Here is a 25,270-nt window from a genome sequence, read left to right on the forward strand (position 1 = left end):
TTTGTGAACGTGACAAAATGCTGGGTGGATGATTTACAAAACATGTTTACAATAGTTACTTAGTTGTGTCAATAAGGAAAGTTCACTTATTTATCTCTTTTTAGCCTAACAGTTGAAAATATTCGAAAAATATAAAACCTGGCATTGAATGTCTGGACTTTAACATTACATGTGCTAAAGGTTCAGGTAACGACCAATCAATTATGGTTCAGTTTCTGATTGTCACATGACCAACAGGTGAGCCATGATTGGTTGTTACCTGAGCCCGGAGCACAGGTGATGTCATTTTCAGGCAAGTAGAAAAATGTATTTCTAAAGGTGGTTTTTGTATTTGAAAATACTTTATCATATTAACTGTTGACAAAATAACAACTTGTTGCCGCTAAACCGCAAAACTAAATAAATTAAACAAATAAATCCCTTTAAACAAGCTATACACAAGCTATGAATGTTAAGTTTTCGTTAAAACCGATCAGTTGGGTAAACACACTATGCCTCATCAATATTCATTACATGTCTGAATATTTTCCAAAGGATTTTTTTTTTTTAAATAAATATCGGATGTATTCCTTTCTAACTGTTGAGTGGATCTTTAAGCACAAGCGGTTGTCAAACATTTTTTGCTCAAGGGCCACTTTTCCTTTTCAAAAGCAGACAGATGGGCCAGGTCATTCATAGGTGAGGTTTAAAAACAAGCTCAAAAACAGTGTCTTTTCATCTTAGTTTGCGAGGCTAAATTTGCTTTTTTGCGCCTTGTCAGTTCATAGCAAAAACTAGGAATCAAAAGCTAAAACAACCTCCCCAAAAGAACAAAGAAGAACCGCCGAGATCGTCCCAAAAGCTTCGATGCGCTCACGTCATTGACTGCTGGCATCCGGAGCTTGCCGAGCTTCGTGCTACTTAGCGTATGCGCAGTTGCTAGCTAGCAACGAGCTTTGGCTACCCGTGTGCCTAAATGTGTTGTAGGGTGGCTCCTGTCGCCTCCCATCTCCTCATCGCCTCCATCGCGACAAATACGCTACATTTGCGATGATGTGGAAAGTCGGAGAAGCTCCTTAGCGAACCTAAGGTTGACACATCGAGCCGGTTTAAGACAAGAAAAATGTGTCGGGGTGATTGAGTACACTACACAGGGGTCTGGCTGGAGCCACCTTAATGCGGAGAACATCCAACTTTAAACGGCTCAATAGCAGGCAGATTACGAAGGTGTCTGGATTGGATCTTTGTCGCTAAATTGAACCGGAAATGAATTACCATCAAAAGTGTTTATACAAATTTAAGATAAGTATTACTGCAGTACAGATATTTACTTAAATTATTCAACCTTATACAGTAACTGTACTGTTATCCCTTCCCTTGTTCTGTAGTCTCATGGAGTGCTGCGGTTATATAACAAAAATAAGAGTTTACGCTTGAAATTCCAAATCATTACAAAAGAAATGTAGGTAAGAGATTTGCTCTGGTGCAGCGCTACTCTTTCCTCCTCTTCCTTCGCGTTAACCTAACAGAGTGTGTGTTTTATGAGGGAGAGGGGCACTCCTACAAGATACGTGATTGGCTCCTGGCACGACCATTGACCAATGAGGGCAGGAGTTGGGGCGGGAGTAGATTACAACTCCGATGGGATAGGAGAGGCGCAAAGTTTATTTACTGCATTCAATAATAAATAGAAAAAAAAAAACACACAAAAAACTAATATCACTACTGGCCACACAACAAAAAACTAACAAAATGGATAACTGAAACATAATTTGCATACCTCTTTAACATTCCAGCTTTTTAATGTTTGTTTAAACATTTGTTTAAATGTGATGTGTTCTTTGTCCATAATTTAACTCATTCCAAACGTCAGTAAAATGTCTTTTCACAAGTTTTGAGTTTTACCTTTGAGGTCTCCACATAATAAATGTTCTTTGTAATTACATTACAGGAGAGCATTTTTTTCTTATTCGACTAATTAGTTTTGTCCAACAAGAAAGGTGAATTTACCACATAAAATCGGTTGACTATAAAAGAAAAACAATTTCTCGTTCACTGTATTGTCATATTTTTCCATTTAATGGACTTTGCCCCTCGCTTGCTCCACGCCCCTTTTTTTTTTGGTCTTCAAATCCAATTTGAATTTTTTGACTCCAGTCTATGGATACAATTTCTCACAAAGGCTTTGTTAAATGATGTCTAAAATGCACGCCTGCTTCAGTTGATTGGCTATGAAAGCGGTATTAGTGCAATTCAACCTGGAGGGGAGTCAGTCATCTTGGCAGCAGAGGTAATAGACCTCCTCCAGGTTGGAGTTCTGCTCCCGCCGCACGGCACGGGAAGATTAATTTTCCCCCCGCAAATGGAAAATAAACTGCCCTTTAAACGTATAAGGAAAGAGGAGAAAATGACAGAGCAGTGTAGGAGCTAGCGGAGGCTGGGCGTTAGCTCGACGCCGAGCAGCCGGCAGGAAACCTCCGCTTTTGATTGGCCTCGCTTTTTACGCCGATGGAAGCGAGCGCCGCTTAATACCCGCAGGAAAGCTCTTGTTTATTTCCACCCGCGGCCGTCGCCAATCCTATCTGGACAACATCAGCAAAATCATTCTGGACGTCGCGGCTATTAGCGCACTTTTGTTAGCGCGCGTCACGTCGATGCGGGTTTACCTTTTGTCTTAGTTGCGCGCGCGGCGTAAAGGGCCTCGGGGGCGTCCACTCTGTTGGCCTATTAACCGAAGCGGCGCAAACAGCTTGAGCCGAGGGCAAAGCGGCCAGCGCTGTGTAAACACAGCAAGCCTGACTAACGCTCAGGAATGCTTCATATAAAATCACAAAAAGGCCTGGAAAGGGGGGAAGTGGGTGTGTCATCTGACCGACCTTGCCGCCACCGTTTCCTTCGGTCCAGGGTTGGCTGTCGCCGGGAACAAGCTCTCTGCCGCAAGTGTAGAAATGAGGAAAACTAAAAAAACATCCCCGAACGGCAAATTAAAAGAAATCTTAAGGCCTACGTTATGTTGGGGCTAGGCAATAAATCAAATGAAATAAATAGTATTGGAATTTAACTTTAGGCGTTTTAAATTTCTTAGTTTGTCTATAACTTTTCTCGTACCAGTCTAGGCCTGCACGATTATGTCTAAAATAATAATCACGATTATTTTGGTCAATCACGATTATTCATCATGTGTATTTAGTGCCCTGTTTTTTAAGCGAGCATTATTTAAGCAAGGCTTGATACTTACAAATAATAGGAATAAACTAAAATAAATAAATGAAGTAAATAATGGCAAAAAAAAAACTTGGCACACGGGGCAACACAGCTAACTTAATTGCTAAGTGCATAACAATGAAAAAAAATGAAGCCTATTTAGAACCAAGCACATTCATTACAGTTCAGCAAATTTTAATCAATTAGCAGTCAAAATGTCATTTTTGGTCATTTCAAACCGAATTCAATTTTTTTCGGATTTTTCGAAATGGGCCTCATTTGATGAGAGGTGAGCAACTCAACGCCATTTCACACTGGTAAATAATATATTAGGATGAGCAAAGCTTTTTGTCATGCAAACGTAAACATCATGCAAAATTGCTTGACTTTTTAAATGTTAATATCGCCGAGGATCATCTCAATTAATCGTGGCAGCCAATACCGTGACCGCGATTAAAATTTGATTAAATGTGCAGCCCTATACTAGTCATTTTCTAGACTCGCCTTGAAAAACATTTTTTTTCTAATACAAATAAGTATCTGTGATCAAATATCACAACTTTAACTCGTTCAATGCCAAGGACGTGTTTTCTTGTTTTTTAGGAGTCCCGACATTCAATCCCAGATAATTAAGTATCGATTTAATACTTAAGTGCCTGCAAATTAATGTCCTTAATGTACTTAGGTATCGATTTAATAATTAAGCATCTGGGATTTCATGTTCGGACTCTTAAAAAAATGTGAAAATAATTGTCTGGCAGTGAATGAGTTAAGGAACAAACAAACAAAAAAAAACATAGAATTACGTCTTTGGCATTGAATGAGTTAATTTAATTTCATTTCCCATCCGCATACAATTAATGCTTTTATTAACAAACTTTCCCACTTGCTGTCGACTGAGAACTGCACCGCCTGTGCTCAAGGCTCAGGGATCGACCAATCCAATCACGCTTCAGCATATGAATGTCACATGACTAACCGGTGAGCTATGATTGGTTGTTACCTGAGCCTTGAGCACAGGCGATGCAATTCGCAGTCGACAGCAGAGACACATTTTTAAAGGCAGTAAATGTACATGAAAAACAATTTAGTCATCAAAATAATTATAAACAATTTTTAATTGAAAAAACGTATTTTAATTTTACCCACAAAAAAGCCAAATAAATGGACTATCCCTTTAAGCAAGATACTATGAATGTTAAGTTTATTAGAATTGATTTTTTAAGAAGACGACAATATTTAATACTGAGCCAAAAGTCTCATCACTGAATCCAAGAGCTCGAGCTGTCAAAATTAATCCAATTTAGATTTTAAATAAATAATATGAAATTATATTTGATGGTGACAACCCCAAGTGACCTAAACAGCTCTTTTTTTTTTTTTTTTTTTTCACAATTTCCCCTTGATGTGTCGGCCAGAAAGTAATAGAATCGCCGATTCCTCTTTAAAAAAAAAAATAAAGAAACTTGATCCCTCTGGGTCGTTTCATTAACAAAATGTCCAACAGAAAAAAAAAATAAAATTCTGAAGCTGAAAGCAGATGTTTGCCCCGCTCCAATCTGTTCAGACGTCAAATGAAATTAATTGTCAAGTCCTTGCATCGGGCGCCAGAACCTTGGGCATGGGTTTGATTTATAAATACTTTGGTGGAAAAGCCTAATTAAAGCGGCTACAAAGGACAAGACGCCCGGGCCGGTTAGCGGCAGCTGTCACGAGCGCCACAAGAGCTTCCGTCTCGCGCAAATGATCTCACTCATCCGGGCGCTGGAAACTCTTCGGGCTGCTTGCTCGGCTCGTCCGTATTGATGTTCTATTAACTGACAAGAGGCAGGAGAAGAGTCTCGGCTAAAGGATTTTTTTTTTTTTTTTTTTTCCCCGCCGTCTGAAAGATGGAGCCGGGATGTCTATACCTCCTTCTGTAATTGAGCTCTTTGCTGGGCTTCGTGTTGTTGTTGTTTTTTTTGTTTTTTTGGGGGGGGAACAGGCTTATCAGCACAACACGCAGACTTGAGCCTCCAGCAAAAAAAAAAAAGGCTCTGTTGTCACCCAATCTGCTTTCATTGGGAAAAGCGCTTACAGCGGGAAAAACACGAGTGCTGATTCTTCAGCATGCGCATCCCTGACCTATGAAAGCAGAGCTTATTCAGTCATTCTCTGGCTGAAAGGCTGCGCGCAGCAGGGAAGAGTTGTCTATTTAACAGCCTTTCGCATGCACGCTCATCTGCCAGCCAAGGTCTTTTTGCCATTCACTCGCTACCTTCTGCAGAAAGGCGACGCCGCTATTCACTATTTATTAATGCGCCTGTAATATCTTAGTTAAGGGTCCTATTAATATTGTAGATCAAACTGACTCAGTTGAAAATCGGAGTCAAAGTTGTTTTTCCGTGCAAAACCTTCGCTTGGCATGTATTAAAAATGGCATTTGCGCGCATTTTTAGGAATGCATTTTGGTTACAATAGTTTTTGAGCAACTACCGCATTTTTCGGAGCATAAGCCGCGCCGGCGTGTAAGCCACACTAGCGAAACTGAGCAAAGAAATGGATAAATTGTCACTGATAAGCCGAACCGTCGTCACGGGTCACAACAGCAGATATTAACATCGGGATTCATATATACAATCATAAATATATGTATGTGTATATGTATATACAGGTAGCTTGTTTTAATTTCGCGGTTGCACGAATTATCGTATTTACTTTTATTTTCCTTTCTGTTGGCCTTGCAATGCATAGCTCAACCTTGCTGGTCGTAATTGTACTTTTATTATGTATTCATAACTTCAAGCTACTTTTAAATATGACATTTTATATATATATATATATATATATATATATATATATATATATATATATATATATATATAGTATATAATGGTCCAATACCTGGCTAGTAATTGTCATATCATTTGTTGAGATTTACCAATTATTTTGTTTAGAATGATTTTGGTGCCATTTTCCACATTCTGGCACTTTTTTAGCCAATGACTGACACACGACTGGTAGTAAGTCATTGTGCCATTTTGAACTTGGACGTGTCGTCGTCACCTGGGTGAAATTTCAGCTCCTTGATGCCTTTTATAAATACTTTCCCCTTGATGTTTAATGCTGTTTGTAAAGATCAAAGGATAGGACAAAATAATGCACAAGGGTTAGGAACACAAAGTTTTCAGCTGATTTTTCTAACTTCTACCGGTATGGCGTCTCATGATTTACTCAACTGGTAAAATCAACTTTCTGCAGTTGGCGTCCCGTCTACTAGCGCTGTGATTCAAACACGTACCACATCCGGTAATACGGCTTTTCCGCTCACCGTGGTGAAACGGGCTCAACTTTTGTCGCTCGGTGCGAGTGCCGGTTCAAGCTGCACTAACCATGTTTACGCAGCTCGCCATCGGTCACCGTAACACAGCGACACTTGTGAGAGCATGTTGTCCGGGCTCCCAACGTTTATTGCGAAGAGATTTTTCATTTTCCAAGAGCTGTTTTGGTCTGTGGTCAAATTGTGCGCTTGATTGTCCATTGTTAGGCGCTGCTGGCTTTTTACCCCTCCTCCCCGGGCTCCCCTCCGCACTCTGCCCTCCCCCTCCCTCTGCTCTTTTCTGTTCACTCTTTCTTCCCGTGCTCCTGCCAGTAACGGCCTCAACCGTTTGGCTTCCTGTCAAAGCGGGGGCCTTTTGTGGCTCCGTCACAAATCTGCCAGGAAAAACAGAAACCATCTGTTCAGACCTTAGCTCCAGAGCGAAACGGGGTGTAAATGCGCCAGTTTAGCCCTCGCCCTCAGTCGCGCCTGTGCGTTCGGGACCCCCGAACGTTCCCGCTCGGCTTTCCAACAGAGCAATTAGCCTGTAGATGAATGGAGCCTCATCAGGTCCGATTCTTAAAAACAGGAAGGGAGGTCATCGGTTTGATTTAGCGCAGTGTGATTCGCCGGCGCGAATGCTCGGTTTACAAGCGCCGCAGAAGGTAATCCGCACCGACCCAGAGAATCACTGGATAGTCTCCGCCATCCCTGGATGACATTGCCGGCTCTTATTATCCGAGCAGGAACTGGAAGGTTGTCAGACGCGCAACTCATCCTGGTCAAGCTGTTGCCCGCTGCTCGGCGATACAGGGCTCAAAAAAGCCGGACAAACAGACTCGGACACGGCCAGAATAACAACAAAATAAGAAGGCACTGAAAATAACTACCCTATGAAACTTTGATATGTATGATATGTATTTTATCTACTTATTCAATTTACTGTTCGTATTATTAATATGCACCAATCGGAGCAGCGCTTACAGTTTCATTCTAACCTGTATACCTTCTTTTTTGGTACTGAGTAATACAAAGGGCTACCGGTTTATGTGAAGACACCGATCATGTTCATGATTTCTCACAAAAGTAAGAAAAAGCTGTAGTCAATATCTGAATCAAATGTAATATGTAACATATATGTCAGATGCGCATAATCGTTGGTAAAATTCCTAGAAAATCACAATGCTCTATCGCATGTAAAGTATTTGCAGAACACGTCTACTCATGTGACACTCGGGGCTACCCAGTACGTTGGTGACCCCTGCGGTATACAATCAGAATAAAGCTATTCTATTCTATTCTATTCGGGTATGGGCCAATGGGAGGGGACCACAGTGAAAATGCAAATTTTACAGGCGAGTGAAGAGAAAAAAAGTAGTTGTCGGTACATTTTTCCACGCTATTTTCTATGAAATACCAAATAAAACTGAATGTTATTCTGCAAAAGTTTGGTTTGCATTTTTTTCCAAACGGTGGTTCCCGAAGCTATGGAGTTCAGAAGACTGTAGTTTAAAAAAAAAACACGATACCTATTTTTGCTCGTTTTTTCATCAGTCGGATTTCGTTTGGACTCCAATCCTCTGCTCCGTTCCTCGGCCCTGTTTCTCTGAAACATGGGCATAGATGAATCCTTCAACCAATGAACATGTCGCACATCTGCCTGTTCGTAAGCAGCCATTTTAAGTGGCAACGAACGAAATGGAAGCTGTGAGTGTTGTGTTGGGAGGGTAAGCCCTTTCCATGTAGGATAATCCAGCCAGCAGAAAGCTCCTGCAGATGGAAGCTCTGTAAAAGGCCTCATAATGCTGAGCTTATGTTGTCACTATGTCATGTTCTGCGGAGTGGCGGCACATTCTGTACCACGCCGCTCTGATTTAGTGGACGGGCGCCGGGAATTATAGCCCAGCAAGCCAAGGCCAGTCTGGATCGCTATTCTTGCCGCTTACAGAGATAATAATGTAATGGTTTTGTTGACCCGCCTGTCACTATCAAATCGTTTTAAATAGATTATACAATATTTCCGACCCGGGCCTTCACTGGGTTTTTAGCAATGTAGTCCACCTTTTTTGAATGTCAACACGTCACAACATAATGTGCAAAAAAAATACTAGAGATCGATCGATATGGGTTTTTCGGGACCGATACAGATTATTAGCAGGACGATAACCGATATTTAGAGCCGATATTCGTTCGCAGTAAAAGTTGGCATAAAATTTGAATAATGAAAACACTGAACTTCATTGAAATGCCTACATCTTGTTTATTATTTATTTTAATCAAGGTTTGATATTGTCCTTCATCCTGTATCACAGATGTCAAAGTCCAGTCCTCAAGGGCCGGTATCCTGCATGTTTTTCAACCTTCTCTCTCAAACACACCTGATTGAAATGATTCGCATCATTTTCAAGCTTCTGCAGCGCTTGTCTAATAAGCTAATCATTTGAATCTGGAAAACTGGAAAAGTTGCAAGATGCCGACCCTGGAGGCCTGGACTTTGACACCTATGTCCTAAATCAAGCTTCGATGGACACAGAGCTTAACCAATCAGAAGCCATACGTTAACCCACTTCTCGTTTTAGCATTGGTAACCAGCTACACCAGTCAATCTGCATCGTTCCTATTCAAAAGCAGAAGTTGTTAACCTGTGCCCAGTGCAATGGTACTTGACATGATGTAAAAGATGGCGAGGCAACGTGACCTTGCCCTTTGATTGCCGAGCTGTCGGTGGAGCTAGCGGCAAAGAGACGGAGAGGCACAGCTGAGAAGCGTCAATGCGAGGCGTACGCGCGTCACCGCTCGACTTTTGATTTGCACGTTTCAATTAGGTTTCGCATCAGGAAGCCCGCCTTCCCTCACTGGGGCACCTGAGTCCTTCTGCCCTATGCAGTTGGACACGCTGAATAAAATGGAGCCCGGGAAATCACCGCTAACTTGTTTCGTCTTGGATACCAACAACATAGGAGAGTTAAAAAAACAGATTTTGTTTTTAATATCTGAAAACATCATCTTGTCTTTTAGTGATGGCAAAATGAAGCTTCATGAACCAAATGTGTGTTTTATTTGGTCCTCTTGATCAGTGGTTCTCAATCGTTTTCAATGAAGTACCCCTGGGAAAGATAGCGTTATAATATTAATAATAATATAATATAACCTTTCAAAGTTCATTTGCATTGGTCCGCAAAAAGTAGTCAACGTAAAGTGCCGTCTTTTGGATTATAGGAGAGATCTGTTATCAAAATGAAATAACTTAATTATTATTTGTCAACAAATTTCTCAATTTTTGTTCTCAAAAAGAAATAATTATAGATAAATATTGGTCCACAGAAAAATATTCAACAAAGCGTCATCTTTTGGGATTACAGTAGAGATCTGTTCACATAATACATCATTACCTTAATTATTAATAAATATTTGTCTGCAAAAAAAAATAACATAAAATGCCCTCTTTTGGATCAAAAAGAAATAGAAAAAAATATTTTTCCCTAGAAAAATAATCAACTTAAAGTGTCCTCTTTTGGGATCATGGTAGAGATCTGTTTACAAAAATAAATCATTAACTAGACAGGTAACGAGTGGTGGCACGTGACAAGGATGGGGTATGTGGAGAATATGGCTTTTTAAAATAAGGAAATTGAATAACTTACCAAACATAAAATGTGTTTTATAAACTTATATTTTCTTGAATCATTTAATTCATTCAACAATTCTTTTGAAAGGATTTTTGCATGTTTGCATGCTTTATTTAAAATCTGGAGTACCCCCTGGAGGTCCTTCAAGTACCCTCAGGATTACTCATACCCCATTTGAGAACCACTGCTCTAGATGGTTGAAAATGAAGGTTAGTGCATTGGAAATGCATTGAATTTCCATCGCATCTTCAAACCAGAACAAATAGACAATTTCAAAAATGGTTCTTGGGGCTCAGTTATGCAAGCCTCACCGCTACAGAACTCTTGTGCATGAAATCCGTTCAACTTCCCCAGATGTGCTCGTTTGCAAATGTGTAGCAGTTATAAGCCGCTGAGTTTTTTTGGAAGTAAGTCCAGAGAAGAGAAAGTCCTTTAAGTGTTGGTAGCTTTAAATTAAACCGTCGTGAGGAGATGTCTTATTATACTGGGCTAAGTACACTGAGCCAATCATTTTCTGCCAAGCAAAAGCAGCCATTGAGAAGGAAATTAGTGTCTTGCGTCTAATACTCATAAGGTTTTATGGTATTTATTTCATGAGCAGCCACTGACCAACCCGCTCTTCCAGTCCTCATAGTAAACAAGATATAAACTTTCTCTCAGTGGTATTACATTTTACTTTGGAATAGGAATTGCGCTGAATATCAATGAGTTCTTCTTAAAAACCTCTGTTCATTTTTCCGTTTATTTTTTTCTTTGGAATGGAAGGCTTTAAATAAGTAGTTTAGCGTCACTGTTTGCTGTGTACATTTTGGCCTCCACCATCGGTGCCTTATTATTTTTAAACGATTGTTATGTATGTGATTGTATGTGTTCACCAATGCCGGGTTACGTTCGTTTAATCCGTGACCCGCACGCAAAAACCGCCATGGTTCAGGGTCACTTTGATCCCAAATGATTGGTGTGATATTTAATAGCTGCTAACAACAACACACCGCCATTAAAGAGTCAATTCAATTCAATGATAGAGGATGCTAAGAAAGCACTCGGTTATGCTGTCATTGTATGATACGGCACAACCTCCGTGTCTTGCGATGCATTCATATGCACTCGGACATTTGCAAAAAAAACTATTTTGAGCCTTAACCCTAACCCTACATGACCTGTTTCCCACACTGCTTTTCTCACCTTTTCTCACCTCGGTACTGTTTCATCTGCGCTAGTAAAGTCATGTTTTTACAGCAAGAGTCCGCCTTTGAAACAACATGCTAATTTTGACTGGCCCGCTCGAAAAATTGGTGGATATTTTTAAGAGAAATTTGTCAATCGGAGCAGGAGGACCCTGAGGATATAACGAATTGAAAACATGGAGAAATAATCAAGTTACACTGGTTCTCTCAAGTTTTGAGGTGTTTTTTGACTCGATTTTCATAAGGCGATATCACATAAAAAATATTGCTCAAAAAGAACATTGTCTTCTCACAAAAAGCTCGGATTTCTCAAAAGCGTCATCCGATTTGTTTGTGTTCTTAAATTGAAGTAGCTTTTCCAACTACTTTGCATAGATCATAGGTGTTGAACTCCAGTCCTCGAGGACCGGCATCCTGCATGTTTTCTGGTTTTCTTTCCCCAGCACACCTGATTCAAATGATTAGCTCATTAGCAAGCTCTGCAGGAGCTTCAAAATGATCCCAATCATTGGAATCAGGTGTTTTTGAGGGAACATTTTTGAAAACATGTAGGATACCGGCCCTCGAGGACTGGAGTTCCACACCTCATGTTGAACTTTGACACGTCACCGTCCGAGCTAGATTTCAGCTCCCTACTGTCTTCTTTCAATGCTTTCCCTTTGATGTGAAATCCCTTTGATGTAAAGATCAAAGGATTGGCCCAAAATAGCGCATAAGAGTTTAGCACGCCACGCGCTCGCTAATAAACCGTTTTCTAAACGAGGCAAAAGAGGAGAAACAGTCAATCGACACGAAACCCTCGGAGCTGCGTCGAACGGCAGTTTAACAGAGCTGAAATGGTAAATGGATGCCCTGTGGGCTTTAAAGATTACGCTTGACTTACAATTCACCCTACAACCACACCACACCTTCATGAATTTGTAATGGGGCGAAGGGGGGCCCTACTAACACGTGAAAGAAGGTACAGGCGCACGGGAATCTACTCGTGTTTTATGAGCGTATCCAGAGAGCTGCCGTGAAAATATACTGGCAGAGTGCTTTCATATCCATGATTGCAAGTGTTAATGTTTCATTTGGGTATTGATTTCCTGACGGGGCCTTCCTGCCGGCTGGATTTATTCGCCCCGCCGAATGTTTGATTAAAGTTCAATTGACTCTTCCAGCGAAGGGGCGAGGAGCCATTTCATTCCCCGTTTGTAGCTCCAAAGCGCCGCCTGACATATTCTTTTGTCCCCATTCAAAGTGCTGCCACCCAGGCAGCCACCAGCGCACTGATCCTAATATCCTCGCATTCACTCAGCCTTCTCGCTTAATCCGAGGACAGACAGGGCCGCGCCGCAAACATGCGCAGACGGCTACAAATCCTGGCACGGATTGCGCTGCTCTCTGACATATAAGTGGCTTTCAAACAAAAACAGCCTCAAGAAATCTTGGCTTCCTGGTACTGCGTCTTCCTGGTCCCGAGTTCTTGAATGCGGTCTAACCGTTTGCGTTCATAACCAGGGACAGTTGGGAAGGTAGTTCATTCAAATCGGATTCATAACATGTCAGCCGAGGGGAAAAAATTGGACAAAAAAGCGGCGTTAACTAAAAAGCTGAATGCCAAACAAACTTGGCTTTTTCTTTATATAAATTCAGCTCAGCTAGCTTCGCAATAATAAATTGATATATTCTATTAGAGCTGGGCCATCATTCGACAAAGCTACGAGTCACCGACGGAACGAGAGCTTCGGTACTTTCGGGAAGCCTCGTAAAAATACGGACTGAGAGGCAGTCAGTCAGTGCTTGGTTCGTGTATTTATTTATTTTTTTTAATGCGATTACAAGTGAAACCCTGAGAATTTGGCAGCATGCGCTGAAGGTGAGTGTTGTGTCAGCGAAGGAATGCCCAGTTGTGCATTTTCATTCCTCATAGTTTAAGGAAATTGGAAATCTATTTATATACACCAAAAAAAAAAAAAACCTGGGCAATCCATGGACAAAGCTACAGGTCGCTAACGCGACGAGCGCTTTTTCACTTTGAGCTTAGGCTGCGCAATTATTTTGGTCAATATTAAAATTACGATTATTCATCATGTTTGGTCAAAGATGTCCATTCATTGCCCTTTTTTTAAACACTCAGCTTATAAACAAGGCTTCATACTTACAAATAACAATAATATTACACTAAAATAAATAAATAAATCATAATGAAAACAAAAGGCACACCGCTAACTTGCTTGGTAAATAAACAAGGTGACTAATTAGGTGAGAAAAGCTGAGGTTTTTGTCATGCAAACATGTGGGAAACATTGCCCCCTGGTGGTAGAACCACAAAGTGTTTGATTTGACATGTATAGGTAGCCGGATTTTTAAATGCTAATGTCGCCAATATCACAATTCAAGTCACATCTGCCAGCATTGGTAATACAGAAAATACACTAACTTCAAAATCTGACTCACTCTGTTTCTCCGAATATTTCTAAGCGGAATACTCGTATGTCGAGGAGCGTCTGTTTCTTTTCATTTGTTTCGGGACAACCCTCTTCGAAATCTTGATTGCACTCGTATATTATCTCAGGGCGAGCTGATTACCTTCTACTACTATTGGAAGAAGACCCCGGAGGCCGCCAGTTGTCGAGCCCATCGCAGGCATCGGCGCCAACCCGTCTTTCGGCGCATCAAGACACGAACGGCTTCGACGCCCGTCAACACTCCTTCCCGCCCGCCTTCCAGTGAATTCTGTACGTATCCCAGACATCCGAAGAGGCGCTTTGTGTCAACGCTAGATGAAAGTACAAGACGCCTCTTGTCTTGTAGTGGACCTCAGTTCTGCAAGTGAAGATGACTTCGACAGCGAGGACAGCGAACAGGAGCTGAAGGGCTACGCTTGCCGACACTGCTTCACTACCAGTAAGCCGCCGCCATGCGTTAATGGACGCTCGGCGTCGGGCCGCTTATCGCCGCGCCGTAAGACAGATGGCCATCAGATGACGTTGAGACTAATTTGATCAAATCAGACGCGAGGCCAAAGCTCAATCGTTCGCCGCTTGATTATCCGTGGCCTCTCGACTCGCTGTTGGCTCGCGTTTGATCAAAGGCAGATCAACGTTGCCCCCGACGGTGACCGCTAACTTGAGCTTCGCACACTTCATTAAAATTGTCATGACTGAAAATGTGTCACTTCTGTGTGAGGCTGTCACTATTATTATTTTTTAAATCAATATCCCGCCGATTATTTAATCGAATAAACTGACCCCTCCCGAAAAAAATTAGAATTCAATCCCTGCGACATTTTTTAAAGAGTCCAGGCATTCAATCCCAGTTGCAAATATGTATAAAATGCTTGGTAAATTATGAATTAAGTCATTTAGTTAAGTATTAATCCATTACTGTTTTTAAGTACTAAAATAATATGTCCTAAAGTAATTGACTGTTTTAGCTAGCTTTGGCTGCTAAAGGACTAATCAATTTAAATCACATTAATTAAACTTTGGCTAATCATGTGCTAATATTATCTTTGATGAAAGCCCACTTTTAATTCAGTATGATTTTTTAAGCACACAAATACCAACAGCTGTTCGGCTGCGGTTGGTGCACTAAGACCAAACTATTGGAATGGATCTTTGCCTATGAATGTTGGAATGGATCTTTGCCTATGAATGTTTCCATTTCAATGCATCAAAAGTCAAAGTACAAGTCAAAGAAAAAAAGGAAATCCCTTTATTTTTGTCATCTATTTTTAAAGTTTACAGACCCGACTTGGTCAACTTTTTTTTCCCTCAGCCCTACCTCTGCGCCCTGTTTAACATTGCAGTTTTTTTTTTTCTTTTTTCAGCCTCCAAAGACTGGCACCACGGAGGTAGAGAGAACATCTTGCTGTGCACAGACTGCCGCATTCACTTCAAGAAGTACGGTGAGCTGCCCCCCATCGAGAAGCCCGTGGACCCACCGCCATTTATGTTCAAACCCGTCAAAGAGGAAGAGGATGGACTCAGCGGCAAGCATAGCATGAGGACCAGACGGAACCGAGGCTCGGTGCGCACTTTTTGTTCTTGTCTTGTTTTTTCTCTGTCTAAATCATCTCAGGCCAACGTTTTACTTTCGATTTGAAAGTGTTTTGAAAGTTTTTTTCGTTTTACATTTCGGAGGTCCCGATCATGTTCATATTTATATGCTGGTCGCCAATAGATGTCAACGCTACGTAGTGGTCGAAAGAAGCAAACAGCCAGTCCCGATGGCCGAGCCTCGCCTATCAATGAGGATCTGCGCTCCAGCGGACGTACTTCGCCCAGTGCGGCGAGTACCGACAGCACCGACAGCAAGATGGACAGCATGAAGAAGCCCAGCAAGGTAAACGCGGCGTGGACGACTTTCAGCTTGTTTCTCCAATGTTAAATAATTGCTGTCCCATCTGTGCCCCCCCCCCCCCAGCAGAAGATTAAAGAGGAGGCTCCTTCACCCATGAAGAGCGTCAAACGGCAGCGAGACAAGGGTGCTTCAGACACAGAGGAACCTGAGAGGACCTGTGCCAAAAAGTCCAAAACACAAGTGAGTTGTGTTTTTAGCGATAGCAAATCCGCAACAGTAGCATGTGAAAACCACAACATTTTTGGTTTTAAAGAAAGATGAAGAGCACAATGAACTGAAACAGGAGAGTTATATGATGAGTGTCAAAGGTTTGCCACTTTATTTACTCAATATACTTAAAGCTTACCGTTAGAAAACCTGTTTTCATCTGATCCTCGCTGATAACTGCCTTGCACACTCTTGGTATTCTCTCCAAACCTGAAATGGTTTTCACTTCACACGTTTGCCTTAACGTGGTTGATTAGTGGGATTTATTGATTGATACATAGGTTTGCGATCATCAGTTGATGCACAACTGACAGTGCTATTAGACAGCTGTTAAGGTACATATGGACAACTGAAAATTCATACTATGGCAAAACATTACATAAAGAAATAAATGAGCTGTGCCCAGACTTTTGGCCTGTACTGTTTATCAATCTACGAGTTGAACTCTTTTGATTTGAAATTGAACAAATTAGTATCGATGCCAGCCTCAAGCTGCACATAAGGGACTCAGGATTCTCTCCCTCCTCCTCCACCTCCTCAGGAGCTGAATCGAGCAGATTCCCCCTCCGAGTGCGAGGGAGAAGGCGAGGGTGAGGGCGAGAGCTCCGACGGACGCAGCATCAACGAGGAGCTCAGCAGCGACCCGAAGGACATCGACCAGGACAACCGCAGCTCTTCTCCGAGCATCCCCAGCCCCCGTGACAACGAGAGTGACTCGGACTCTTCCGCCCAGCAACAGCAGCTCCTGCAGAGCCAGCACCCTCCAGTCATCCAGTGTCAGCCGAGCACCTCGTCGGCCGCTCCCCCCGCGCCGCCTGCGCCCGCGGCCTCCGCCCCTTCACTGCCTCCGCAGGTCTCCCCCACAGCGGCTTCCGCCTCTCTGCCGCCTCAAACCCTCCCTCAAGCGAGCCCCATGGCTCTCATCCAATCGGGAGCGTCCCTCCATCCTCAAAGACTTCCCTCGCCGCATTCGCCCCTGACTCAAGCTCCGCCTCCCGGTCCCCCGGCGCCACCCCCGTCATTACCCGGCTCGCATCACGGCCCCGTGCCTCCCGTGCCGCACCCGCTGCAGCCCGGCCCCCCGCACCTGCCTCACCCTCACTCGCTGCCTGCCCAAGGCTTCCCCGTCGGTCAGTCTCAGGTGCCGCCTCCGCCGATATCGGGCCAGTCGCAACCGAGGCCACACACGCCGCCCTCTCAGTCGTCGTCCCACGGCGGAGGGCAGCCTCCCCGGGAGCAGCCCCTCCCACCCGCGCCGATGTCCATGCCTCACATCAAGCCCCCGCCGACGACGCCCATCTCTCAGATACCCGCTCCGCAGTCCCACAAACACCCGCCGCATGTGTCGGCGCCCCCCTTCCCGCAGATGCCTTCCAACCTGCCTCCGCCTCCCGCCCTCAAGCCCCTCAGCTCGCTATCCACCCACCACCCTCCCTCGGCACACCCGCCTCCCCTTCAGCTCATGCCTCAGGGGCAGCAGCTTCAGCCTCCCCCGGCGCAGCCTCCGGTTCTCACCCAGTCCCAAAGCCTGCCTCCGTCATCCAGCCACCAGCCGCCTCCGGCTCCTCCGCTGCCGGCCTCCGCGGGGGTGTCGCACCCCAGCGGGCCGCCCCAGCTGCCGTTCTCCCCTCACCCTTACGCTACAGTTCTACCTCCGACCGGCCCCTCCGCGTCCTCGTCAAATTCCATGCCGGGCTTGCAACCCGTGTCTTCCTCCGTCCCGCCCTCCTCCATCTCCATGCCGCTCCCCGCGTCCGTCGCCTGCGGCAACCTGCCCGTGCACATCAAAGAGGAGCCGCTGGACGAGACGGAGGAACCCGAGAGCCCCCCGCCCCCGCAGAGGAGTCCCTCCCCCGAGCCCACTGTCGTCAACACGCCGAGTCATGCCAGCCAGTCTGCACGGTATGAGGCTTTTTTGCTAGTTGATAAACAGCTATACACAGACAGATACAGATTTTCATTTACAGTCCGACATTTTGTTGGACATTTTGGATCAGGATTTGTTTTTACTCACGCTTTCCTTTCTAGAAAAGTTCAGACAAATCTCTCCCACGTACGTTTTGATAGAAGGCACAAATTTGCACATTTGAGTCAGCATGGTGTGTTCAAAAGTGATCAGTGGGAACGGCAACTGTGTCAACTTGAAGTTGACATTCTCACCGCATTTCCCGTGCAGAGCGTTAACAAAAGTTCCCGCGATTTGCTCGATGTCTTTGCTGACGTATCCACTAATAACCAGGTAAATTTTTGTTTTCCTCTTACTTTCGAACGCAGATTCTACAAGCATCTGGACCGGGGTTACAACTCGTGCGCTAGGACCGATTTCTACTTCACGCCCTTGGCCTCGTCCAAACTGGCTAAGAAACGAGAGGAAGCTGTGGAGAAGGCCAAGCGAGAAGCGGAACAGAAAGTGCGGGAAGAGAAGGAGAGAGAACGAGAGAGGGAAAAGGAACGGGAGAGAGAGCGAGAACGAGAAAAGGAGGCCGAGCGAGCGGCGGTAAGTCGGGGCTTATCGTTTCAAAGCGACCGGGATTACGTTCTCGCAAAAACCGTCCTGAACACGGGCCCCTTTCCCTCGCAGAAAGCCTCGTCTTCGGCCCACGAGAGCAGAATGGGAGAACCGCAGATGGCCGGACCCGCCCACATGCGCCCCCCCTTCGACGGACCCCCCACCACCATCGCGGCCGTGCCTCCCTACATCGGCCCCGACACCCCCGCCCTCCGCACCCTCAGCGAATACGCCCGACCTCACGTCATGTCCCCGACCAACCGGAACCACCCCTTCTTCGTGTCCCTCAACCCCGCGGACCCGCTGCTGGCCTACCACATGCCCGGCCTCTACAACGCCGACCCGGCCATGCGGGAGCGCGAGCTGCGAGAGCGGGAGATGCGCGAGAGGGAGATTCGCGAGCGGGAGCTACGGGAAAGGATGAAACCCGGATTCGAGGTCAAACCCCCCGAAATGGACACGCTCCACCCTTCCGCAAACCCCATGGAGCACTTCGCCCGGCACGGGGCCATCACGTTACCCCCCATGGCCGGCCCGCACCCCTTCGCCTCCTTCCACCCGGGCCTGAACCCGCTAGAGCGTGAGCGGCTGGCCCTCGCCGGGCCCCAGCTGCGGCCGGACATGAGCTACCCGGAGAGGCTGGCGGCGGAGAGACTCCACGCCGAGAGGATGGCCACCGTTGCCAACGACCCCATCGCGAGGCTCCAGATGTTCAACGTCACGCCGCACCACCACCAGCATTCCCACATCCACTCCCATCTGCACCTGCACCAGCAAGATCCACTTCACCAAGGTAAAATAATGCCCTGCTTACACACTGGCATTTGTCACCGTTCCGTTTGGCTTTCTGGTGAAATTTCAGGATCAAATTTGAATCATTCTTCATCTTTTTCAGAAATTTCTAGAACTAGATTTAAACTAACTGCATATTTACATTGAGATTTTTTTATAATTAGATCTGATAATTTAATTTCACGGAACCCTGTTGGTCCTTAACTTAGGTGTTGCGACACCCTGGCCACTCCGTTGAGTTTTTTCTGACGCCCCCCTTCTGACCGTAACATTTTTTGAAATTTCCAAATAAAAAAGAAGTTGCCGTTGTCTAGCAAGTAGCTGAAAAAAATCACCACAGGTGTTTGATCCCTGAAAATCAAAAATATCCGATTTTATAGGTTCGCATCGCTCTCGCAACCTGCTCAAAGCTGCTCATTGGCTATTTCCCTTTGGGGTATGCAGCTGCGCAACGGCGAGCAACTGCGGATCAATTGTTAGGTCTTCAAAGTCTCGTGAGTTTAAAATGTGAATATCACGCCAAAGTTATCTGTTTCAATAACAATTGTACCCAAACTGCAGAACATAAATTCAAAAGTGGTAATGAGTTTTTTCCTGAAATTTCACCCCAAATCCCAGTACACACACATTTTTTAAAGTAACATATATCCTCATTATATGAATCATTAAAAATTGCCGCACCACGGAATTTAAATGTAACTACAGTTTACCTGTGTTGCTCAAAAGAGTAAATATATTTTGAGAGCGAGGCAAGCGTATCAGGAAAAACGTTTTTTGTTGTTGTTGGTTTCGCTGGCTGTATTGAAGAAAGCTTAAAACGGTTCGACATAAATATTTGTTGAGACAACATGAGCACATGCCAGGAGAGGGCGGAGACGTGATACGTTTTCTTGCTCATAGTCTTCCGAATCTCAAACAATCTGTCAATTTTCCATCGTCATTACTGGCAAAAGTATATTCAAGTCATCAGTATTGACTCAGGAAAAGTGAGACGGACTCAGGACTGGTCACAATGCGAGCAAGTTCATGTTGAACATTGAGTGGGAGACAACGGAAGGAAGGATCTGCTGTCAGCGTCTCGGCCCCTTCCTGGCAACTACGGCTGTGCGCATGTTGTCTCCATAAATAATTTCTTCTACCTGCTTTAAGTTTGCTTTAAATATCAGTTTTTCGTTTTTGAAAACACATATATATTGGTCCTTTTGAGAACCTCGTGTACATTATAAAGTTTACATCATTTAAAACGTGAAATATACAGTGGATCCCGCCTTACGAAATTACCAGTAATCTGTTCCAAAGTTGGACTCTTCAGGCAAAATTGTCATAATCGGGCAATAGGAGCCTATAGTAATTAGCTAATGCATATAAAACATCAAAATGATATATACATATTTAAAAAAATTAACAAACTAGTATAGTAAGTCCTTCCTTATATATAATATACATGAATACGGTTAAGTAACATCATAAATTAAACATCATAACTTAAAAATATATATAAATGATTTATTTACCTTTGAGTGACGTCCAGCTTCATTTCCACACTAAATATCTAATGTTACTTCTCCCTTTATCATCACTAGCGATGGGACCTTTCGGTCATGAATTACGGTAATCTGTAGTCCATGAATTACAGTAATCAAAAATGATCTTTGTAATAGTTGATTTGAGATCAATTGTAAGGATAAATAAGTGAGCTGATGCAATGCTTTTGTTGTCATTTTGGAACGTTTGTTTTTCTATGGAGTAATATTGTAATGATTGTTGTTGTGAACCTGCACCCTGAACGTAAGAGTCTCTGACACCCAGCAGGCGGTGGTGAATGTCTTGTGTGTCCTCCAGGTTCGGGGGCCCACCCCCTGGCCGTAGACCCCCTGGCGGCCGGACCGCACCTGGCTCGCTTCCCTTACCCGCCCGGCGCCATCCCCAACCCGCTCCTCGGACAGCCGCCGCACGAACACGAGATGCTGCGCCACCCGGTCTTCGGTAGGCGGCGGAACCGGCCTCGTTTTTGTGTCGACATCCATGCAAAAAAAAAATTAAAAATAAGGATAACGCAATAACTCATTGAATCCCAAAGACGTATTTATACGTTTTTTTTTGTTTGTTTGTTTTCCATATCCGGCTAGATATGAAATATCATATAAATAAAATATTTTTTTTTATAATAGATAAAAATAAGTTAAATAAGTATTAAATATTCCTCACCTTCCAAGCCTATTCAGATAATAACCAAATGCACTAACCTCCAAGCCATCTTATAAACTCATTCAATGCCAGGGACGTAATCTCACGATTTTTTAAAGATTCAATCCCAAATAGTCAATAAAACGTCAAAATACGTCCCTGGCATTGAATGAGTGAATCAGAGGATTGATGTATATATTTATTTCCCCCCTCCCTCCTTACGCAGGAGCTCCCTACCCACGGGAGCTACCCGGAGGTCTCCCCCCGCCCATGTCGGCGGCCCACCAGCTGCAGGCCATGCACGCCCAGTCGGCCGAGCTCCAGAGGTTGGCCATGGAGCAGCAGTGGCTGCACGGCCACCATCACATGCACGGAGGCCCGCTGCCCGGTCAGGAAGACTATTACAGGTCAGACGTTACCAAAATATTTAAAAAAAAAAAAAAAAAAAATTGCGCGGGGCAACCAATCGCGGCTCACCTGTTGGTCATGTGACGGTCATAAGCCGAACCGCGATCGATCGTTCACGACCTGAACCTTTAGTTCATATGATGTCCTTTTCACTCAACGTCAAGTGAGGAGAATGTTTTTAAAAGTATTTATTAGACCTAAAAAATAATTTGGTGGAACTCATTCAATCCCAAAAGACGACATTTTACGTTTTTACGAGTCCACTAATTCAATTTCTATGTTTGTTTGTTTTTTTCAAATATATTCAAGTTTTAGGCAAATAACGTTTAAAAAAAGAGTGAACTATGAAGTTTTTTATGAAGATTTTTGTTAAATGGCAAATTAATGGAATTAATCGGATGTGTTGCTCTGCTTTCGCTAGAATGCAAAACTGTCAAACTCAAGGGCCGCCGCATAATTTTATGTGGCCCGCGGTTGATAACATTCACAATTATTTTGAAAATATTGTATATTACAGCACAGGTGTCAAACTCAAGGTCCGGGGGCCAGATCCGGCCCGCCACATAGTTTTGTATGGCCCTAATTAAGACTTCAAGTTTTTTTTTGCTAACAATACCAAATTCGCAAGCTATTTTCAACTCTGCGCGTCTTACCATTTTTTCCATTTATTTCAGCCGACTGAAGAAAGAGAGCGACAAGCAGCTGTAACAGGAAGCGGCAGGAAGTTGTGAAGAACGCAGAAAAAAGGCCAAGTGGATGGAGTTTTTATTTTTCAAAACTTTGATTTTGGATTTTCCCTCCCCCAAGACATTTCTTTGGTATCTAGCCAGTCAAAGTGACACAACATCCAGAAGACTCCTGCATGAAAAGCTTCCTTGACATTTCTTTTCGTAGGTGCTAGAACAAGAAGACACACTGTGCTATTCCAAAAAAAAAAAAAAAAAATACAACATGGCCGCTTTTGAAAAATAACAAGTGCTATCTTAAATTCAACATTTATTTTAATACATTGTTGCTTTTTTTTTTTTTAATCATTTGGAGAAGAGCTACCGCATGGAAGATTTTCTTTTCCTTTTGTTTTTTTTGCTTTTGAATTTGTAAATAGTATATATAAACATATAATTATTATAATTATTATTCCTAGGTGTGGACAAATAAGTGGTTTGAACCTCCGCTGCAGTTGTCGATGCATTATCCCTTGTTTCAGAGGGGAGCACCATGGCATTCTTCTTCTTCTTCTCATTTGAGCCATTTGAGTTGTGACCTTAGTCTGACATTGGCGTGTTAGCTTTAGTCCCATGTAGTCCACGTGATGACCCCGCCCCCGACCCCAAAGCCGTCACTCATCACACACCAGCTTTTTTCCGAATGTGTCAACACGCCGGGTTGACTTCCGACTTGGAAACACTTGAAGCTTCGTTTCATCCATGACGACAAGGAAAAGAACGTTTTTGCACTGAGATTGGTTTTTACTCCTCCGCCGCCCTCGTTTTGTAAACATCAGGTCATATAAAATGACGAGCGATGGGAAAATGAAGCTTCGTTTGTGATTTCTTTGTTGTTTAGCTCCACTAAATGATGCTCTTGGTTTGAGGATAAATGCTGCTGACTCTAGAGTGCCATCTAGAGGAGTCAAAAATATCACAAGTGCTTCATGAAGCTTCATTTGCACATCGCTAAAAAGGATCCTTTTTTTTAACCCTTGTGCACAGTTTTGCAAACTACATTTTTTCCCTCATTTTGTAAATGCTTTCAAAGGCGAAATAATTATTTATTTTTTTTCTTTCACTCAAATTAAAAGCGGCATCAGTTTTATTCATACATATGTAGGTTAAATGTATTCACACCCACAAAAAAACTGAAAAATGATATAGTCCGTCTTTGTAGTCTGTGACGTGATGATGACACTTATTAACTGGTCTCTACCGCCACCTACGGTCTTGAGGTGAAACAAAGAATTTTCTGTTTGCTGACATAGTTTGAGCCGCTCAACAGAATGTTGCAAAAATCGCAGGAAAATCAATGTAATAAATCCTATTCAAATGCTTCTAAAAAAATGTCAATTATTATGGTTTTATATGGTACAAAATTTGGACAATGATTATTTTTGTACACAAAATCTCGCTCGTCCAGCTGCAACCACATAGAAATGTCGGGATCATAGCATTTTGATATCTTAGATGTTTTAATCATATGCTGTAAATTTCCACTGCCTAGTGTTTTTTTCTCCATTAATTCTTTCATGATATCATGAAATAATCAAAGGAATTTCCATAATTTGTAACATAATGCCACAAGGGTTAAACAATTTGGTCAATGCCAGAAGTCTTATTTTTGTAAATGTTTGGTGAGTTTGATATACCGAATCATCCCAGGTGCCCTGCGAGCCTTTTATTTTATTTTTTTTTGTAAACAGTCCTCTCCAGTCAAGTTTCACTGTGGCCCGCTAACAAACGCGCGTTCTATATCGATGCACGAAGACTGTTTGACTTGTCATGGGTTTGAAGAAAACTGTGGCTTACTCGTATTTCGCGTTTTCTTTTTTGCCAAATGAAGAAAGTGTACTCGCATTTAAATGACCATGTCATACTTCCTCAGAGCACTATTTTTACGTTGTTGTTTTGCAAGCGGAAAGTCTGGCGACCTTCCCTTTCTGACGCACTCTTCATCCTCTCCCCAAACCTTCGGTGTTCAGTGTTGTCAATGGTTTAGCTTCTCGTTTCAAAGCGGCAGCAGCAGAATGTCCGTTCTGACTGCCAAGATTTCTATATATACTGCTATCTTGAAGCTTATTGTATATATGAGTAGTCGTCATGGGATGACACAATGTAAACAAAAAGTAGAAAGAATAAGAAAAATTGTGAGTCCTGTGTTCTATCCATTTGAGTATTTTGTAATTTTTTTGAAAAATTTGTGGAATTAAAATAAACGACTAAGTTACACCACGATATATGAGTCATATTTGCATGGTTTTTATTGACGGTCACACCCTTGGTCACAGTTTTTGGAACTGCCATATTTTCTGGTGCAACCTACAATTCCGAGTCCCAAAATCTGTAAAAATGTTCTCGTGCAACTTTGGACGTAGGGACGTGAGGGAAGCGAAGAACCGAAGAACATTACCTAATATCTGCAGTATGCACTCAGCGATAAACCAATCCGAACGTTACGTGTTACGGTGTACGCACTGTACGTACGTTAGCCGGGATAAAGCAATCGGAACATTACATACTACACACAATCACGTTTGGAACGATAAACCGATCCTAGAACATTGCGTTATATGTACTGTATGAATTCTAGCAACAAAGCAATCAGAACATTATGTAACACGTACAGTAGATATGTTAGCTGGAAAAAAAAAGCAATCAGAACATTACGTACAGTACGTACGTTGCGAGCGAGAAATCGATCCGAGAAAATCGCGTAATACGTACAGTATGTGAGCTAGCAACAATAAAATAAACAATAAATAATTGGGAGCGATAAACCGAGCCGTGAGCATTAAGAAATACGTACA

General features: G+C 43.2%; 1 protein-coding gene across 9 annotated transcripts in view; it reads left to right on the plus strand.

Moving 5' to 3' along the window:
* rerea (arginine-glutamic acid dipeptide (RE) repeats a) overlaps nucleotides 1-24,698 on the plus strand; it is a 185,528-nt gene extending 160,830 nt beyond the window's left edge. For 3 of the 9 annotated variants that reach the window (XM_088437459.1, XM_088437452.1, XM_088437467.1), the window contains exons 12-21: nucleotides 13,858-14,020; nucleotides 14,097-14,189; nucleotides 15,115-15,314; nucleotides 15,468-15,629; nucleotides 15,714-15,827; nucleotides 16,396-17,756; nucleotides 18,129-19,156; nucleotides 20,998-21,141; nucleotides 21,569-21,749; nucleotides 22,425-24,698. In XM_088437459.1, the coding sequence (XP_088293585.1) occupies nucleotides 13,858-14,020; nucleotides 14,097-14,189; nucleotides 15,115-15,314; nucleotides 15,468-15,629; nucleotides 15,714-15,827; nucleotides 16,396-17,756; nucleotides 18,129-19,156; nucleotides 20,998-21,141; nucleotides 21,569-21,749; nucleotides 22,425-22,458 (3,480 nt within the window). In that variant the 3' untranslated portion in view covers nucleotides 22,459-24,698. Of the gene's footprint in view, nucleotides 1-13,857; nucleotides 14,021-14,096; nucleotides 14,190-15,114; nucleotides 15,315-15,467; nucleotides 15,630-15,710; nucleotides 15,828-16,395; nucleotides 17,757-18,128; nucleotides 19,157-20,967; nucleotides 21,142-21,568; nucleotides 21,750-22,424 lie in introns of all 9 variants that reach the window. The other 6 variants (XM_088437476.1, XM_088437509.1, XM_088437500.1 and 3 more) reach the window with 4 other exon arrangements.
* The last annotated feature ends 572 nt before the right edge of the window (nucleotides 24,699-25,270 follow it).

Source organism: Hippichthys cyanospilos, chromosome 2 (assembly GCF_059441005.1).
Source record: "Hippichthys cyanospilos isolate Australia breed blue-spotted pipefish chromosome 2, RoL_Hcya_1.0, whole genome shotgun sequence".
Classification (NCBI taxonomy): domain Eukaryota; kingdom Metazoa; phylum Chordata; class Actinopteri; order Syngnathiformes; family Syngnathidae; genus Hippichthys; species Hippichthys cyanospilos.